This window comes from Lissotriton vulgaris, chromosome 5 (assembly GCF_964263255.1).
Source record: "Lissotriton vulgaris chromosome 5, aLisVul1.2, whole genome shotgun sequence".
NCBI classification, from domain to species: Eukaryota; Metazoa; Chordata; class Amphibia; order Caudata; family Salamandridae; genus Lissotriton; species Lissotriton vulgaris.
The window spans coordinates 536,511,346-536,530,122 of record NC_141693.1 but is presented as its reverse complement, the minus strand read 5'-3'; the positions used below and the strand labels follow the sequence as shown (position 1 = coordinate 536,530,122).

The window sequence follows — 18,777 nt, the reverse complement described above, 5'->3', positions numbered from 1 at the left end:
CCGGGGGAACTGCAGGACTACTCATCGGCACAGTCTCTTCTCATTAGCATGTTCTCTGGGTCCTCCCTCACTTTGACACCGTTTCTGTTTGGTAGGTAGGGTGTCTCTTTGGCTAACACTCTGCGTTTGCCATATGTTTTGGCTCTTCTTTTCTTTGGTACTCGCTGTCTCCCTCTTTTTGGCACGTGTCTCGATCTCTTTGGTGTGAGTGTCACTCTTTGTTGTGCCTTCTTTGGTTCTCTCTTTGATGTGTAGGATACTCTGTTTCTATTTAGTGCGCTCTCTGCCTTTCTCCTTGGCATGTTCTGTCGCTCTTTCTGTCTCTCTTTTTGGCACACTTTGCCTCTTTGGTAAGTGCTCTCTCTTTGGCTCACTCTCTTTGCTGTATGTTCTCTTTCTTTCATGTGTGCTCGCTGTATCTATCTCTTCGCTGTACGCAGTCGCAGTCTTTGGCTGGCACTCTCTCTTTGATTCATGTTCTATAGCGCTCCTTTGCACATGCTTTTTCCGCTGTACTTGGGACACGCAAGGTCTCTCTGGCGCATGCTGTGTTGCGCTCTGTCATTCTCTTTAGCACACACTCTGGATCTGTTCCTCTTACAATCCTGCCTTTCTTTCATTGCCTCTCACTCCAGTCCCTTCTCATGAGTTATGCATTGTTGAGCATCTGTATTATTGGACTGCGAGTGCCCACCTGGCTCTCTCGCTCAATGCTCTTTCTGCTTACAGTTAATGTGATTTTAGCCTCCTGCTCTTAATATACACAAGATAATATCCAAGTAGAGTAAGTGATTTGTTTATGAATTGAGGGTGTGTAGCACAAGATATACAGGAGAGATGTGGTGTAAGTAATCTTATTGTTATTCATTGGTACTTTCATAGCACACATTCTGCAATTACTAAGGCATCACAGAGCCTTGTAGTAGTCTGAGCGATCACTTCCTAAATGTTTGTCGGAGGCCAGAGTCATGTCTCTGTTTTTGGAGGTGAGGTGTTCCGTTAATGGCTGGCTGTCAGTTGTGATGAGTTGTGGGGTTGGTCAGACCAGGTGGGTGTACATTGCTTAGCAAGTGTACATGTGTGGTTAGCAGCTGATGTTTGCAAGTGCTGGTGGATGTCTCAATAGCCGGTGAATTGCTTATTCTGACTGTGTTGGGTGCCTGCTTTCCTAATGTGTGCTGTATGTGGTGATCGCCAGGGCTGTTGTGAGCATTTGGACACCCAGCTGTATAGCACATCTCTGCTGTGTTGTAAATTTCTCCAGAGTTCTGTCTGAAGTGTTCTCTGGCAGGTTGTGTTCTTGTTGAATGCTGTTGGAGTGCTATGGCAATCTTCTGTTGCTTATCTAGCTGTGTTGGATGTTGCGGCAACTAAAGTCCAAAGACCCCAAGATGGCTGCAAGGCACTGCGGAGTAATTAAAGTATACTTACTAATTAGTTGGCCCAGTACTGTGAGGGAGGGCTTACTAATAAGTGCACACACTACTCCAGGTGTTCTCTCTTATGGATGGAGACCCCACTAGTGACAGAGATGATATGAAAGGTTACCTGTCTTCTGTTTCCTGCAGTTATGTTATATTATCTGCTCCAATAGGCTGGCTGCAGTCCAGCTGAAACTGACCCATGTGAGGTGCGTGGGACCTATCCAGCCCCATTGCATTGTTGTACTTAAAGTCCTGTATGTACACGTGAATTGTGGGTAACCTAATCTCAATAACACTTTGCTGCATGAATCACAGAGATGGACCACAGCGTCCTAGGTAAGTCATTTCACAGCAGGAAGCCAACTTTATTTTTCCACAGCCTAGTTCCCGGACTGACACAGTGATTTGTTTGGGAAGCTTGCAATGAAATTATTTTGCAACACTAATTGGGTTATCGATTTATTGCCTCCCAAAGTCTTTCTTAAATTGATAACAGGAACATCTAAACTATAAAAACCCGAATGCAAAGTCCAAGCAGGATTTATGAGGGTGTCTGACACAGGAGGCTGTGAAGGCCAGATTTCTCGGTCCTGCAGCATGTTTTATCTATATTCTCTTCTACAGTGACATTTACACGACTTGGTATCAAGTAAACCTGATGCAAGTTCAGTTTACAACTATTTCTGCAATAAATGCAAGAAAAAATAGCGTGTTTCAGAGCTGTGAAAATGAGTGCACAATAGCCTGTTTGTTTTCTTTTTGCCCGATCTATGGCATTTTTCGTGAGACCCACCCTCCTTATTAATGTTATGTTAGGTAAGGTGGGCTTCTGCAGATGTGTGGTGCTAGTCTCCCCAAGTGCGACATAGTTACACGCCACTTAATTACACTCTACTCAATGCAACATAAATAGACTCCATATAATACCACTCAGTGCCACATAATTAAATGCTACATATTTACACTGTACTCAATGCACCATAAATAGATTCTACATAATACAACTCAGTACCACTTAATTACACGTCACAAAATTACACTCTTCAGTGCAACATAAATACACTCCACATAATAACACTAGGGCACATAATTAGACGCCACAAAATTATAATATACTCAATGCAGCATAAATACAATCCACAAAATAGCACTCAGTGCGACAAAGTTACACGCCACATAATTACACTACTCAATGCAACATAAATACACTCCACATACCACACAGTACCACATAATTACAAGTATAAAAAAGCTAGAAGACATTTTTCTTATGTTAAAATCTCTATTTAATCAGGTTTTTCAGTAATATATAATGTTGTCTTATTTTGTATAAATATAACAAAAATGCTTAACACGTTTTATTATAACTTTTCAACATAATGCACAGCAGCCACAATACTCTACAACATAGCCAAAAGTTCTAGCTAAACACATAAGGTCCCAAAGGCGATACCTATTCGCAATATGTTAGTTACGGCCGAGAAAGGCGGTCACCACCGTCTTAAGAATTTCTGGAGCTGTGGCGTCCGTGGTGACCTCGTTTCTCGGCCGTAACTAACATATTGCGAGCCTGTTGACCTTGCCTGATGGGGCCCTCCTTTCTAGAAATAAGGTGTTAAAGGTGTAACACTCTTTAGTTTGAATCTGAATCAGTCACTTTTTACGCGGTCTTCATCTTTTTATATCCTTGGGGTCCCGGTTACATAGTTACCAGAACCATCTGGCAGTCCAAATTGGACGCCTATCCTTTTTTGCTCTGAAATATTGGGACCACAGATCTTACAGGAAGTTATACTGTAATATATGCCTGTGAAGTTCGTAAACTACTACTAGTGTCATCATTTGTGATCCGATATTAGGACACCTATCATATTTTTATGGACGATTCCATGTCGTGTAACAATGAACATTTTGTCTAGTTTCTACTACTCACGGAGACACAAGGAATCACTTGTATATCGCCCTGAAGAAGTCCCATACTGCGACGAAATGCGTCGGCTGTACTGTTTCTCTATACCACGTAACGGAATAAAGAGATCAACATTGAGGAGCCTTGCTCTTGTATTATTTGGACTTGTATTTGCTTTATCTCTTGTATTTTGTGGTGCACCTGTGCTTATGTTTGAATTGTTGAGTTTCTGTTGGAACTAGCACTGTGATGGTGGGTGCTATTCGATGTGCACACACACCCCTATAGTGATAGAAGAGGATTTATTAACGGAGTACTTGTAGGTAAGTTGCCGACCTTAAGAAGATTCCACTGTCCATTCGGGTTCTGCTTCAATCTCAGTTAATGCTGTTGAAAAGCAGAGACTTGCCGTCTTTGCCAGTGTTTATTTGTAATTGTTTCTTGGGCTTCTGATCCTGAGGCAACCCTCAACCTGCAAACGTGTGCTGTCCAGGGACTATTGTCGTGGTTGGAGAAAGGGAGAGAAGTTTGTTAGGTTCCTTTCATATGCCCTTTTGCTCTGGTCCAAATTGTAGGTAGCATTTGCTAGTCTTTAGGGTGCACAAATTGTTCTCCCTTTGTAAATTAATTCCAGTGGGTTGGGCAGCCAGGCGCCATTTTGTGGGTGTTGGGGGTTATTTGAAACCATGAAATGTGCGCACGCAGACTCTGTTGCAGGGACTCTAGTTGCAACTGTCGATATGGTTACCCTTGGCTGTCTCTGGACAGGTTTTAGGAATGGCATGGTGTGCTGAAGGAAGAATCCTGTACACAGAGCAAATTCTGCCCAGAGCATCGATCATCAGTATGGAAGTGATATGACAAAAAAACAAGCATTTACAATGCAACGGTCTCGCCTTTGCTAAAGGTAGAGCTATTGGCATTGTAAATGACAACATTTTTATTTATGTGTTGGTTTTTAAAACAGATAAATAAATGGCATTGTCATTTACAATGCCAATAGCTTAATCTCTTGCAAATGCCACACACACACACACAGAGCCCCCCCACACACAGAGCCCCCCCACACACAGAGCCACCCCCACACACAGAGCCCCCCCCCACACACAGAGCCCCCCCCACACACAGAGCCCCCCCCCCACACACAGAGCCCCCCCGACACAGAGCCCCCCCCACACACACACAGAGCCCCCCCACACACACACACAGAGCTCCCCCCACACACACACACACAGAGCCCCCCCCCACACACACACACAGAGCCCCCCCACACACACACACAGAGCCCCCCACACACACAGAACACCCCCCCACACACACACATAGCCCCCCCCTCCAGTTACACACAGCTCTCTAACGGTTGCATCACTCCACCGCGCCAGATTACCACATTCAGTGATGCGTTCAGGTGTAGATATGAAGATTCAATACCGGCCGCCCGACACGTTTAAGCCAATTTACGGGTGAGGTCTCTCTGGTGGGATGTTTGACAAATTTAAATGCACACAACAGTCCCGATTGCAAAATTATTTGTGACTCTGAAACAGTGCACCTTATTTGGGTATTCACAGTAATCCACGTAGAACAAACAATTTGTGCAAGTACTGCGGACATGTGTGTCCATAAACCATAAAATGCAAGGAGCTTCTTATCAGAGTTTTCACAGCCAACTAAACTAAAAAAGCCATCTTAATTCCCAGAATAATATTGTGACGCCAAGAGTAGTCTTATTGCATAGAGAATTATTAAATCACCCCAGCACCCACAGATCCCCATCGACACTGCCAGATCGGGTGATAGCCGCACAACAAATCACGATCATCTGTGGAACAGGAGCCCGCATTACTATCGATGCCCAGGCTGCTGGCGCAAGTCGCCTATTAGTTTCCATTCTGAATAGTTACCAAAAAAGAGACGGGCGCTGGGAGCAGGAATCACAAGAACAGAGTTTATTTCTCATGAGGAGAGCCAGTCATTTCAGACACGAAACAAGGTGTCATCGGGAGGTGCTCTAACAAGTGAGCTGAGACTCCTTCTTTTATACCTTACAAAACACTTGATAGTACAATCAGGACAGTGTGACGCAAAGGAAAAGACATCCCTATAATCCTCGTGTCAATCCTACCCCACATGTATTCTCAATAGGGACCCTTGACCTGCTGATAAGAGGGGAGGGCAATCACGCAGCTGAGTGTTCCGTCAACAGTTTAGGATGTGCGCGCCTGATCATAGCCAGGGGGTGGGGTGGCCAGGATCAATAGTGAGTCCTTTGAAGGGGGGTGACTTCATACAATAAAGTGCAGTAAATGGTATCCTCTGGCTTAGGCGATGGCCTCGGACATGTGTGGTCAGTCGGACTCGGGGAAGGGGTCATCAAAGGAGTGGCATTCATGCCGCGTGGACAATCGAGCGCGGAGGGAGTGCTTTGTCAATAGAGGGGCATTCATGGAGGGAAAGGAGGTGTTGGTCAGGCGCGGCCGTGACTCCCAAGGACAGGGCCTTGCAGAGGAGGAAGGTTTATGACTTGTCCATGTGAGGGAGAAGGAGGGGGGTCAGGGTGCGCGCAGGGACAGAGTCGCACAGAGAGAGAGAGAGAGATCTTATGACCCGTACATGAGAGAACGGGGGCAGTCAGATACAGCTGGGGGGTTATGTCAGCTGAGGCGAAGGATGCTTCTTCAAGAGGAAAATGGGGGGGGGGCATGGGTCAAGCAGGAGGGTTGCCTTTCATAGCAGGGTCGCGCAAAAGGGAGAGGGTTTCATGGTTTATGCACGAGAGAGAGAGAGAGTTCGAATACACGCAGAAGGGAAGCCGGTGAGTCTAATCTTAGGCGGGCAAAAGGCCAGGGTGCCTAAAATGGCTGTCATGTACACAGGAGTACAGGCCTTCGCTGGCAGTGGGATGTAGTTAATGCTTTACGGTATTCATGGTACGCGCAGGGAGAGGAGTGGGAAAAAGGGAAATGAATGCTGTTTATGTACATCAAGTTCTTCAATTTCCACACATCACCCCAACACCCACAGACGGTAACATCACAGACAGAGCCACACACGCCACCACCACACTCACAGGTAGTATCATCTCAGGCAGAGCACGCGTTCAACGCACAGATGACCAGAAAAAACTACCCAGCACTTGTTGAAAACTTCATCGCAGCTACCGGGGGCGCTACAGGCGAGAAAACCAGCAAACACCTATAATAAATACTGACGTCGCCGCTGGGGCTGCTGACGTGTGTGGGGGTTGGGGAAAGGGGGGGGTTGAGGTGGAGACAGATTTGGCACAAGAAATTAACCAACTCGACACCACAGCCTATGCATAATTACGCTACCAACGGGAGAACAAAAGAAAAAGCTGCTCGTAAAACCATCAAACAAACACACACATATAAATAATGGAGTTAAAGAGACAGGTTACTGCTTGTCAGCAAGTGCCGTGCAAGGATCTGGAAAACCACCTGTGGAAACAGTGACGGGTACAATGAAGAACGCCCGGCGCAAACAATAACATAATCAAACAATACACAAAACAGATCCACACTCAGCATGGGCCGTAGGGCGCACTGCTCGAGCGCACGCTGATACGCACAACTAGAATTACAGTGAGATCAAGCGCTGGAAAGCGCTATGGCGGTATAGGATTACTTAAAGACGCTATGCACATGCCCGCAGCACACAAACACTTCTAGACCAGAAACGAAAGTGCGACACTCGCATGTTGGCGACCACTCACGGCTCAGCAGCGTTCAGAAATGGTATTTTTATTTGGGAGCGCAGGGAACCCGCATACACAGTGCCCAGCGTGCACACATAATTTAACCTGGGAGGCGGACATTGCGGGTAATAAATAAACTCTAGAAAACTGCAGACCACAACGAACGATTCATGAGAATGAGACTGCGTTAAGGAGAGGGTGGCACATAGTCGCCCGTCCCCAAAATAGCCAAAAGGGACAGTTACATTCCACCAACATAAGACACCAGGCCAGATAAACCCAAGTGTGAAATCTGATACTGAGTGCCTCTCTTACAAAGTCTATCAGCTAAAGCGCCCCTTGCCACCCCGAGGAAAAACTCTCTCCAAACTCTATACCCGGAAAAAAAAAACTGCCCCCCAACCACAAACAAATCAGGCATTACTGGAGAGGGCAAAGGTGAGCCTCGTGTGCACAGGACAACAGCAAAGGGGTGGGGGGGGCGCAGGGAGAGCCCACGCACTGCCCTACACCAAACTCAAAACACTGGGCGTTCTTTTGAGACAACTGGGCAGAGAAAAGCCGCACTCTATGCCAGGACCTGACCCCAGCTAAAGTGGGCATTACAACTGCCGGGCAGGGGTGGCGGTTGGAGGGGAGAACTGGTAGCGAGCACCTCCATTGCCCTCAACGTGGGCATTCTTGAAGGGGGTGGGGGGAGGGTGATATCCCAAACTGAGCAGGCATTGGGTGAGAATAGAAGAGCCCCCCGCGCACCCCCCCCCCACACACACCCGTACCACACTCCACAGCTGTCTATACCACCACATGGTGGGCACAGTCAGTAAGCACGGGCACAGTGAGCTTCAAACTCCATTTCACCAACTACAAACACCTTCGTTACAGCTACAGCGAGCATTGTCGGTAGACGGACTCAAGACCATCAAGAACTCCGCGCATCAGCTGACACCGATGTTGTCCTACTCACAGCGGGCATTATCGCCACGTTGTGTTCCAAACATTAACAGGATCCACCAGATGCAGATAACAGCAGCCCAGCCAGAGCGGGCATTACTTAAGACACTGTCACAAATAAATAAATGAACGAACTCGACCAGACAGAAATGACAGCAACACCCAGAGAGAGCTGGCATTATTCAAGACAGTCACACATGTCAATAAACTATCTACCAGCTGCAAAGTCTCCCTCACAAGAACGGGCATTATTAGAGGGTCAGAGATCAAACATCACCAACAACCATCCACCTGAAATAAATTACATCATCCTAGCCAGAGGGGCATTGTAAACACAAAGCGGCAAAACTATCAACAAATCCCATCTGCAGATATAAAACATGTGCTTTATTCCAGAGGGGCATTATTGGAAGATAACAAGAGCCGCAGTAACGATTATCATTTTAGGGCGACATTGAGAAGAACAATGCCAGTCAGTGCCCACCGCTCACACGCAGAGTGAGTCCCCGTGGCGGGCATCCGTAAACGGGGTCGGGCCGTGTCCTGGCATTCAGACATGCACAGGGAAGGCATTAATGCACCTCAGAGCTGCTGCACTGACAAACCTCTCATTAGTATAGATGTGTGTGAGTGGCGGTAGTGGTGGAAGCACGGGTGTGATACTGGGTGAAGGGGTGATAGCTACACGCCACAAACAAGTGCGGGCACTTGTGCAGCCGTCTCAATAAGGGGCTCAAAGACAGACCTTCGCTCTCAACTGCCCGAAGCATGCCCCATTTCTCAGCTAAGGAGAACGCTGCGCCTGCGGTCCTACAACGGAACAGGTTCCTGCAACAATGCCGGAGGGCATCAACAACGTTACGGGCTCCCTGGAAACCCACCTCAAGGCCTAAGAGCCCCATAGACCCCGGGGTCCTTGTCCCCCTGTGTCTGGGTGTCGGCAGGGAGACCGACCTGTATGGGCTTCCCGGCGACAGAGTGTGACGGCGTCTACTGGCAAAGAATACATGGGTAGAGGGAAGGGGGGGCTAGAGCGGGACAAAGGAGAGCTGCGGGCGGAGGGAAGGGGTGCACAAACAGGGAGTCAGAGGCAAAAAACAATGGCACAAACAGGGGGGCAGAGGCTTACCTCATGTCCTCAGTAGACGCTGCTCGGAAAGGGATTCGGGGGCGTGTTTTTCGTGCTCTCCCCTTCCCATTGGCTGGAAGGTAAAATTCCAGCCAATGGGAAGAGTAGAGGGCGGGACTTAAAAAAAGACCCAAAAAACGCCCCCGAATCGCGTTCTGACGTGGAAAGAGTGATTGACAACGATGTCTTTCAATGGCTAGCCTCCATTTATGGAGCTAGCCAATGGAAGAAGGGGCGGGCTCAAGTCCCCAATACCAAGATAACATTCAATTTCGCCTGCTCGAGCACTGCTGCGCAGTGCTACGGCCAGGCGAAACCTAAAAACCCTGACGAGTAAAGCAGGATAAATGCACAAAAGTGTGATACATGGGTGAGAGCCTAGTAGAGTAGATGCTTTTTGAAACTTTTGAAAACACTGTGTGTGTTGGAGATAATGCTACGGAAAGCAAAGCTCATTCCTGTGCTTTTATTCCAACACGACAAAGAACCTGAAACAGTAGGTGGTATTAGGGAGATGAAGACCACACAGGAGACCTTGACTAGCAGATAATAAATGCAAAGTAAATGAGATAAAAATGAGTAATACCTTGAATACATATGAAACAGTAGCCATTTAAATAAATTGAATTCCCGCTTACGAGATAAGGTATAATGTTATAAAAGTTCTTGAGGGCGAAATAAAATGTGAACAGAAGTGTGAAGAATAGATTGACGTGGAAGCATAGCTTACACGGGGAGGCCTTCTCTGAATGACAGCTCCTATATAGGTGAGAGAATTTTTTTTAATAACTTTACAGGTTGATAAGGGAATTAACATTTTTATTTTTTTCTTGAAACTCCAATCGAAAATGTAATTTGTATGAAGGAAAGGTAAGATACGAATCCATTATACTACCAATACAGGCACATTCAGTAGGGACGATACAAAGGGTATTAAAGTGGGAGAAGAAATGTAATCCGCAACCTGCGCTTAACTTGGAAAAAAGATTGAGTGCCAGTGGCCAAAGCTCTGTTGTGAAACCCACCCGAGCCGATGCAATTAAATTAAAAGTGGAATACCAATATTACATAGTCTTAAATCCACCTCAGATCTCTTTAATCCACTGCTGCCCCTTTATCTTACTTCTCGAAGTTCTTGCTTTCCCTCTCTGTAATGGGGTTTCCTTCATTGTTTCGTTTTGGGTGCTTTTCGCACCTTGCTCTCTTAAATGTATGTGTGAAAATAAGTGCCGGTCCCCAAAAATGAGAGCCGGTGAACCCCACCGGCCACCACTGGCTCACATTATGCATTGGCAGCAGCAATGTTTCATTTTTGAACGGTTCAAGCAGTGAAAATGAAACCTCATGGTTTTGATGACTGGAATCAAGCAAAAACATGGACATAAGTAGTGAAAGTAGGACATTAAAAAGTACTTAACAAACATTCACCTGACAATCTACATCAATGTCAAGGGAGTAAGGCACCAATCACAGAACTGTGAGGGCTGACTAATTGTGAAGGAGGTAAGGGCAAAACAGTCTTGTGCTGTGGGTGTTGCATGGCTTCTTTGAGAGGATAACAGAAGCTATTCTACCAGAGCAGACCGCTGCTAAGACATGGTTGGCTGAACAAAGTCTGTTGCCTCAGCATTTCTTTCCGGGATGACATTATAACCCTTCTGAGAAGGAAAGCTCTGCTCCATTCTCATGAACCTCTTGGACTCTGGGAACACACAGACACTATTTGCTATTCGGTCACGGGCCAAATACCTGATGGTAGACACAAAAATCTTACCTTCTGTTCTTTCTCTGTTTTGGCCCCTGTTGGATATCGGTCCCAGGACTTCATGTTTGATTCTTGAACGGAGCATTAAAAAAAAAAAAAAAAAAAAAAACGAATCAAACTTTATTCATTTTGCTGCGCATACAACAATGAAGCAATAGTTCAGTAGGGATGTACAAACAAAACTTCATATAACTCTACAGTTACTTAATGTATTCAAAAAATCAAAGTGCAATGTTTCGCTGTTGAAAGTTTGTTTCGCCCACAGGTATAGTGCAAATGGGCACTGCAAGTGCCGGAAACAGAGCTAGGGTGAGGTGCAACCTTTCCTGGTGATTTCTTTGCTTCAGCGTGTTTTCAGTGAGTTTGATCAATAGGCTCACAAGTGTTAAAGGTTTGCGAAATGAATACAAAGTGTTTTGGTAGAATCGCAGTTTGTAGTGCATTTCGCAGTCAGGCAGCATTTGTGAAAGGTACCGGTTTGCAAGCGTGACTCAAAACAGTCAAACTTTCACGATTGTTCTGGTTTTTGCAGTCATTCAGCGATTGCGATCTTTATATAGTGTTTTTGTTCAAGGGCCCTAGTTTTATCACACTATGATTTTGCATTATTATTTTGCTATGTTCGGTTTCTGGTATTTTGCCACAGTATTTACTGAACATAGATTTGAAAGTGCTGGGTTTTATAAATGAGATGTTCTGGAAGTGATCTGTTTAAGCGGTACGGATTGTTGTTATGTACCCAGACATAACTTTACACCACATCCTTTGAGCTATGCGCTTACTACTCTATAGGGGGCCTTGAGACACCACATTTGTGACTTGGTGTAGAACTTGGTTGCCAATTTGTTGCGATATATGCATATGAAATTGCTGATTTTTATAGACACTACCCAGAAAGGTGAATGCATACATCAAGAGATTTTTATATAATGATGTTTTGATTGATTTATTTGTAGTTGAAATGAATTTCGTGTGATTTACATGGAAACTTTGGACACAACCGTTGGCCTAGTTACTGGGGAACTCCATTTTGCTCCTCTACATCGCCTAAAATGGTGAATACACAGGGTTTGTACAGAGAGATGGGTGGATGGTTGTTGTAGAAGGAGGAAGGGGAAGCCTATTGAATCTAAACTTTTGGTTTGTTTTTTTAGTCTTTCTTCAGCATTTAAAATGTAACCGCAGTATTCCAGTAAGTTTGATATCCCCATCCTGGAGTGCTTGGTATGTTTTGTGAGTAGTACAGCTGTTGAACCTTCTCATTTCCTCTATTATAACTATGCTTCCATAAAACAGTTTGTTCACTTGCAATATTATTGTTTATTTTAGGATAAAACAGTGCGGCATATGAAAGGTGAAATGCTTTGCATTCCTGGTGGCAGCATAAAAGACTCAATCCAGCCGTGTTGCCCCTCCGTGGCTTCTTCAGCTGTAAGAAAACGCCCTCCAGAGAGTCTGCATGCCCTCGAGGACCAGCCTCCTGCAAAGAAAGGTACCCATTATGTACCCACTGAGAAGCAGGTCTTCCCAAATGCGATTCATGTGCCTGTTCAAAGGCCTCATGTCACCAGCCGCAAGATACGACAAATTAGAAGGAGCAAGAGTTCTGCAAACCATCTAAAAAGAAAATAGTACCAAAATTTTATTTTTTTAAAGAGTATTTTATTGTTTTAAAGTGTTCTGTTATTAATTTTGTAATAAATATTTGCTTTGTTGCACATAACTTCCTCTTTGCTGCTTGTAGTTTGTTTAGCTTTCGCCTTCTACGTTTAGCATTACTCTTCTGTCGCTCTTTAACAGCATGGTAACTAAGCTTTTGCCTAATTCTGAACTTTGGTTTTCAAAACAAATGTACAAAATCATGTGCCGAATATATTGGCTGCATAGGTCTTCTCAATTGTGTTTCTGAGGCCTTTGATTAATACTAACCCACTGCATGAATGTTGAGTTTTCAGGAGAGATGGAGTGCACTGACTATCTGATAGACATCTAGCGCAGATTCCTTAACTTAGAAAATCCCCAGGTGTCAGACGGGATCCGGAAATCTTTATTCCCCCAGCAGTACCTCTGCACGCCATGGGGCGGCGTCGCCTGGCTCTGTCCTGACGTCTTCCACAGAAGTTACATGAATGGAGCCATGTAAAACCCCTTCGACATGCTGATGTCTGTTTTCTTCTTTTTCCATGTTCCAACGCGGATCTAGAGTTTAGCGGTTCCTCTGGCCTTCAACGCCTTTCGCGTCTGGAACAGTGTGCCGATGCCTGCGGGCTTCAAATTGTGTGCGTCCTGTTCGCGGCAGATGTCTGTGACGGATCCTCACGAGATCTGTATGTAGTGCGTGGGTGAGCAACACGACTCTGCCGAATGAGACACCTGCCGGCAGCTGATGCCAAAGTCCCTGTGGGAACAGCAGATGCAACTGTTGTCTGCCCGGATGTCCCGGTCAGAGTCCTTGCAGCGCCGGCTTCCGTTCCCAGTGGAGGTCTCCAAGTGGCGCATTTCTTCCTCCCACTTGAGGTCTCTGCTCGGGACAGATACCGGAGTTGTTCCCGTGGACGTCCTTCGCCTGCCTCAGGTAAGCACTGGAAGAAGTCACAGAGGTAGTCGACCTCACACAAGCATGACGCTGGGGGCTGCCGCCGCTCCCAGTCTTCACCGGACGCAAGCCCTCAGGAGTCGACCCACGCCTATCCACCGTTTCCTGGTGCTGGGGTGACTTGCACCCAAATGGAAGCCTATTCCAGGGCTCCTCAGGCCATCTTTGGGGTCACCCCCTCTCCCTGGTGCTCCTTCGGGCCCCACATGGGGGGGGTGGAATAGGGACTCAGGTCGGGGGTTCGCCGCCAGGTTCGTCCTCTGCACCGACTGAGTGCCTCGACTCCAGTCATGGAGTCGCTGCGACATCTAGACACGGCCAGGGTGGGCATCCTACTCTGATGTCTAGCCCTCCTGACACGTCTTTGCACAGTCCTGCGGGGCTCACTGCGTCGTTGATGGATGTGGCTGCAGCACAGAGTTCGACTCTGAGTCGACTTAATTACTCCCCGCAGGCTCCGTCTTTGATATAGGTCAAATCGATGCCGCCCCGAAACCAGGTGGACGAGCAGTCTACGGAGGCCATCTGTGCCGATCCAATGCAGTCTCTACGTCTGTTGATGTCGGTTCAGTCCCCGGTTGTCCCTCTGTTGGAGGAAGTGAGCCCAGTGGGCTCCTCCCCCATCATTCCCCCCACCCCCCACACACAGATGTTCCCATGTACCTTGGAGCAAAATCCCATGGGGCACTGGCCGGCTCATTTCGCTGCAGGGCTTCTATTGTTGGGAGGATGGATTAGCCTGCAACCCTCCAACGGATGACTTGCTGTCTCCCTCTCGGATGGCCACGGAGGCCAGTGTTGACTTTGCGAGGGCAGTTAGTAGGGCTGCACATGTCTTACAAATGCAGCCGCCCTCTGTCTCCCTGACTTTGGATCCTTTGTTGGATCTTCTTCACCAGGGCTCGGTGGATGTGGGGCCTCTTTTGCCCTTTGGTAGGTCATTATATGATGTCCCTCTGGGGACTAGGGCCAGACCATCGTCTGTGACCCCATGTCTTGTACTGTGGTGCACCACCACCGACCGGCTCCAGATGACCCTACCTGTTGGTCCATTCATCCTAGGGCTTCTAGGACTGATAGTCCAGGCTGCGCTTCCTCCTTCTCCTCCACCGTTGCTTCATCCCACTCAAAAGTCTAGGTGGTTGGAGTTGTGTGGCTGCACTGTTTTTGCATCCACCAGCTCCGGCCTTCGATCCCTAAACAGGATCTGTGTGTTTGCACGAGCTACTTCTACCCTTTGGGACTCCGTCAAGCTACTTCTTCCCTCCTTTCAGAGGGCCCTCGTGCTGACCTGCTCCAGCTTGTTTAGCATGGCCGCGACATTGCGCAGTTTACCATCCGGTCAACCACGGACACCACTGGCTCCGTAGGTCGAGCTATTGGCCAGCTCAGTTGCCCTGCGTCTCCATGCTTGACTACGTGATGGAAGTTTCCCCGAAAATATATGGGAGTGACTCAGATTTGCCCTTTGATGGGGCCCATTTGTTTGACGACCATGCTGAATTGGTAGTCCAGCGCCTCTTTTCATGATTTCATTGACTTCTGGCGTTTTAGTCCCCTATGGTGGGATCTGTTTTCGTGTGACTGTGTTGTCACTGGTTTTTTGTTTGTCTCGGGGTCCAAGAGGTTCGTCCCAGAAAGACTGTACGGCTGTTCAGCCAGAGGTTTTTCCCCTCACTTTACTGCTGCTGAGCCAGCTGTTTGTGTTTCTTTTGACCTCTGCCTATGAGCTAGACTCAAGAGGTGTCCCTTGCCTTTATAGGGATGTGACGTACTCTATCTGGGGTATTCCTTTGCTATTGTGTAGCTGCTATTCCTTTCCAGGAAGGTTCAGAGGCTCCCGTTGGGCTCTCTTGCTATTTGTACCCCCTGTGATTTTCCCATGGGTACTGCTGCACTGCTTCCTGTTCTATGCTTCCTGCTGTGGTGGTACATACTCTTGGTTTTGTCCTACGGACTGACGTGGCTGCCTCCTGCTGCTTCTGTATCGCTGCTACGGTTGTTCGGTGGCGCACTCTGGTGTCTATGGACGCAGTGGATTTTGGTGTATTGATGGGGCTCTACCGTTCCCGACTCGCCCCAGAAGGGTTCTTGCATCCCCGCCTTGCTTTGGCTCTTTTTTGCCTTCCTTCTGCCCTAAGCGCCGTTGGCGGTCTTGGACGTGGCCACGTGTCCCTGGGGGCGCCCTGGTCCACTCCGGATTGGTTCTTTCTGTCGCCACTTGTGCTCCGTACTGTGTTTGTGTTATCCTTGGGGACCCGTTGGGTTCCTTGAGCCAGTGTCCTGTATGCCCACTTTTGCTGTGGCCTTCTTTCATGGTGTTGAGACCGGCTTGGGGGCTTATGAGTGATGCACTTTTTACCATAGCAGTCCTCTGTTCCGTTTTGCATTCTGTCCCTGGACTCCCTCAGAGGGGCCCCGGCCTGGGTTCAGTTTCAAATGATCCTCGTCTCATACGGCCCAGGTGGTGTTCTCCTCGCTCCATGACTAGTTTCACCACATTCTCCGGATGATCTCTAGTTTCATCCTGTACATATGTCCCTTTTTCAGACTTTAAGTCTGCGTGTTACTGTCTTCATCACACTTCAAGAAGGAAGAGAATTAGGTCCGTATTACCGCCTGTGTCGCGGGGGTTGGTTTTCCTTCCTGATCGGGAGGTTGGCCGCCCTCTTTGGGGCTGGACTTTTGTTCTGCTCCGGTTCACAGCCGGCGATTCCGTTTCTACCTTTTGTACTCCTGCCTATTCTCTAAGGGCGTTCCTCTGGTTTACAGTTGCTTGTCATTTCTTGACTTTTCCAGCATTTCTGGGTGCTCTGTTCGCACCCGAAGGGATAGGCGTGCCGGCTCCCTGCTCTGGATACTGGGGATTGTTCCAGGCACTTCCAAATTGTTCCATTTGTTTCTTTCTCTTTTCCCCACTCTCTCCCTCAGGGAGCTAGTCTTGGGCATGCTCGGCTTGTCTCTCGCCCATGTTCTTGTTCCCAGGGGTACGATTGCCTGGTTGTCTACCTGGTGCCGTGCCGTCTTCTCGGTCCGCACATATTGTTGCTGCTTCGCTTCCTTGAGTTCCCCCTTGTGTGGTTTAGTGCTTGTTTCCGTGTACTCTTGCCCTTCACATCTATGAGCCTCCTAGTAGTCCGGTTTGTGTGTTTCGGCATGATGGTTAGCATCCCTTTGCTGGACCTTTGTCTCTTTCAGACCCTGGGGTCCTCTCCTCATTTTCCCACTTTTCGTGGGGTTTTGTGGTATTCTGTCGTTGTGTACTGATTTTCTGGTCCAGTGTCTTCATTTCGTCCCTGTCTGGCCGACAATGGATTTGTGTTGTCCTTTGACTTGTGGTACCTTGCTTCCCTTGCTCATGCTCCCCCCAGACCTTCAGATTTTAGTGTCCATTATACTGACAATACTGAGCCTTATTTGTCTGGCGTCAGCTGCGCTGGCATTGCCGACCCCACCTTGTTTCTGTCAACGTTCTTAACGGTCTGCTCCCTCCGGGGACATGGGGTTTGGTCGCAGACCCTCCTCCTGTGGTGTATAGCTATGGTATCTATTTTAAGTTAAGGTATCTGCTGCTAGATGTCTCTCAGATGAACGAGTTACCTTCTGTAACAATGTATCTGGTTGAGACAGTATAGTAGCAGATTCCTTATCGCAGGCCCATCTCCCCGTTCGACCTTTCCAGGTGGGTCTACTACCTTGCCTTGGACATCTTAAGGGGTGTTTTAGTTCACCCACCTCAGGGTGTCATTCTGCTTTAGGCACTTAAGCTTTCCGCCCATGCTTGTTTTGGGTGCCTAGGTTATGTGCTTTTCGCTACTACTCCATCCGGCATGGAGTTTATCATATATTCTCCCCTCCCTCCACCCTGGTCTGTCTCCCCATGTCTTTAGGGTCTCCTTGTCTCTGCTGCAGGCACTTGGGTTGAGTTTCTATTGGACTATTCTCTGTGCATAGGGCATTGTTGGGGTGTGGTACCACTTAGATGTGGTTGTTTTATTCTGGTCATGGGCCATAGGTCACAGCCTTCAGCCCTGTCCCCCTTTTCTTCAGTTGCATACTTCAGACTGTCATACAGTTCCATCCTGTGGTTGCGTTCTGTCCTTTGGTTGTCATGTTATTCATTTTCTCTGCCGTTGCCTCTTTGAGGGGGGGGCACAGTTCTTTACTTGGAGGAATTTTATTGGGGCGGCTGCTTGTTCGCTTCCTTCGGACCCTCCAAGTGCTGAGTACTTTTCAACATGGGATGGTTTCTTACAATTGTTACAAAGGTTTTAGTTTCTCTTTTGGCACACTGTTCCTATACTCTCACAGCTTTTGTAGTGGTTCCGGGTTGTGGCGCAGAGAAGTTTCACTGCAGAAAACGGACGTCAGCACGCCGACGGGGTCTTGTATGTCTCTATTGATGTCACTTCTGTGGACAACGTCAGGACGGAGCCACGGGATGCCACCCCCTGGCGTGCCGAGGCACTGCTGGGGAAAAAAGTTTTCCGGATACAGTCTGACGCCTGGGGATATTTTAAGTTAAGGAGTCTGCGGCTAGACTGTGTCTCTACCAGATACATCGTTACCGAAGGTAAGTTATTCGTTCATGGTCATCATTGATGATTTTACATTTTTCGTAACTCTTTCCTGTGTATTTGTTGCTTTCAGAAGCTATTGTACCCACCTAAATGCCCCCCCCCGTGCCGATGTGTCCATATTCTTGCCTGAGAAATAGGTGTTCATGTTTGTGAAAACACATGGGTGATCCTTTTTATTGTAACCTCTTCAATTACGCAAAATTCTCAAGCACCTTTCTCTCTCTCTGCCTGTGTTTATCACACACCCTTGCATCAACTGGATACTGGTGTTTTCCTGGTACCAAGTCGGTATAGTTCACAGCAAGCTAATCCGCAATCAAAGCGTCCGGTTAGTATCCTAGTTCTGTTGTATGCATCTAAACTGCTAAAGCAATTGAAAATCCACCCACTCAGGTTTATCATTACTTTCAAAGTGGTTCTTCCAGGTACGGTCTCATATATTTTAATGTGAAACTGTGCCAGAGGGGAAAGGGCAAATACAACGAACGCCGCATTGCCTTTGCAACGCAGGCGGAATAACAAATGTGTCTGAACCCCACATTACATTTACAATGCAAGTTATTAAAACTACGTGCGTTTGGTCCAGTGCCGTTGTACTTTAAAGTCCAATGCTTTCCCTACTGTTACAGTGACTGGAATAGTATAATTAACTATTCCAAAGTCCAGCACCCCCCTAATGCAAGTTGTTGTAATGACTTGCGTTGT

General features: G+C 47.4%; 1 protein-coding gene across 1 annotated transcript in view; it reads left to right on the top strand.

Annotated features, from left to right (window-relative positions):
- KIF20B (kinesin family member 20B) overlaps nt 1-18,777 on the top strand; it is an 870,233-nt gene that overhangs the window by 453,364 nt on the left and 398,092 nt on the right. The window contains exon 19 of the mRNA XM_086921981.1: nt 12,226-12,388. Within this exon, the coding sequence (XP_086778107.1) occupies nt 12,226-12,388 (163 nt within the window). The remainder of the gene's footprint in view (nt 1-12,225; nt 12,389-18,777) is intronic.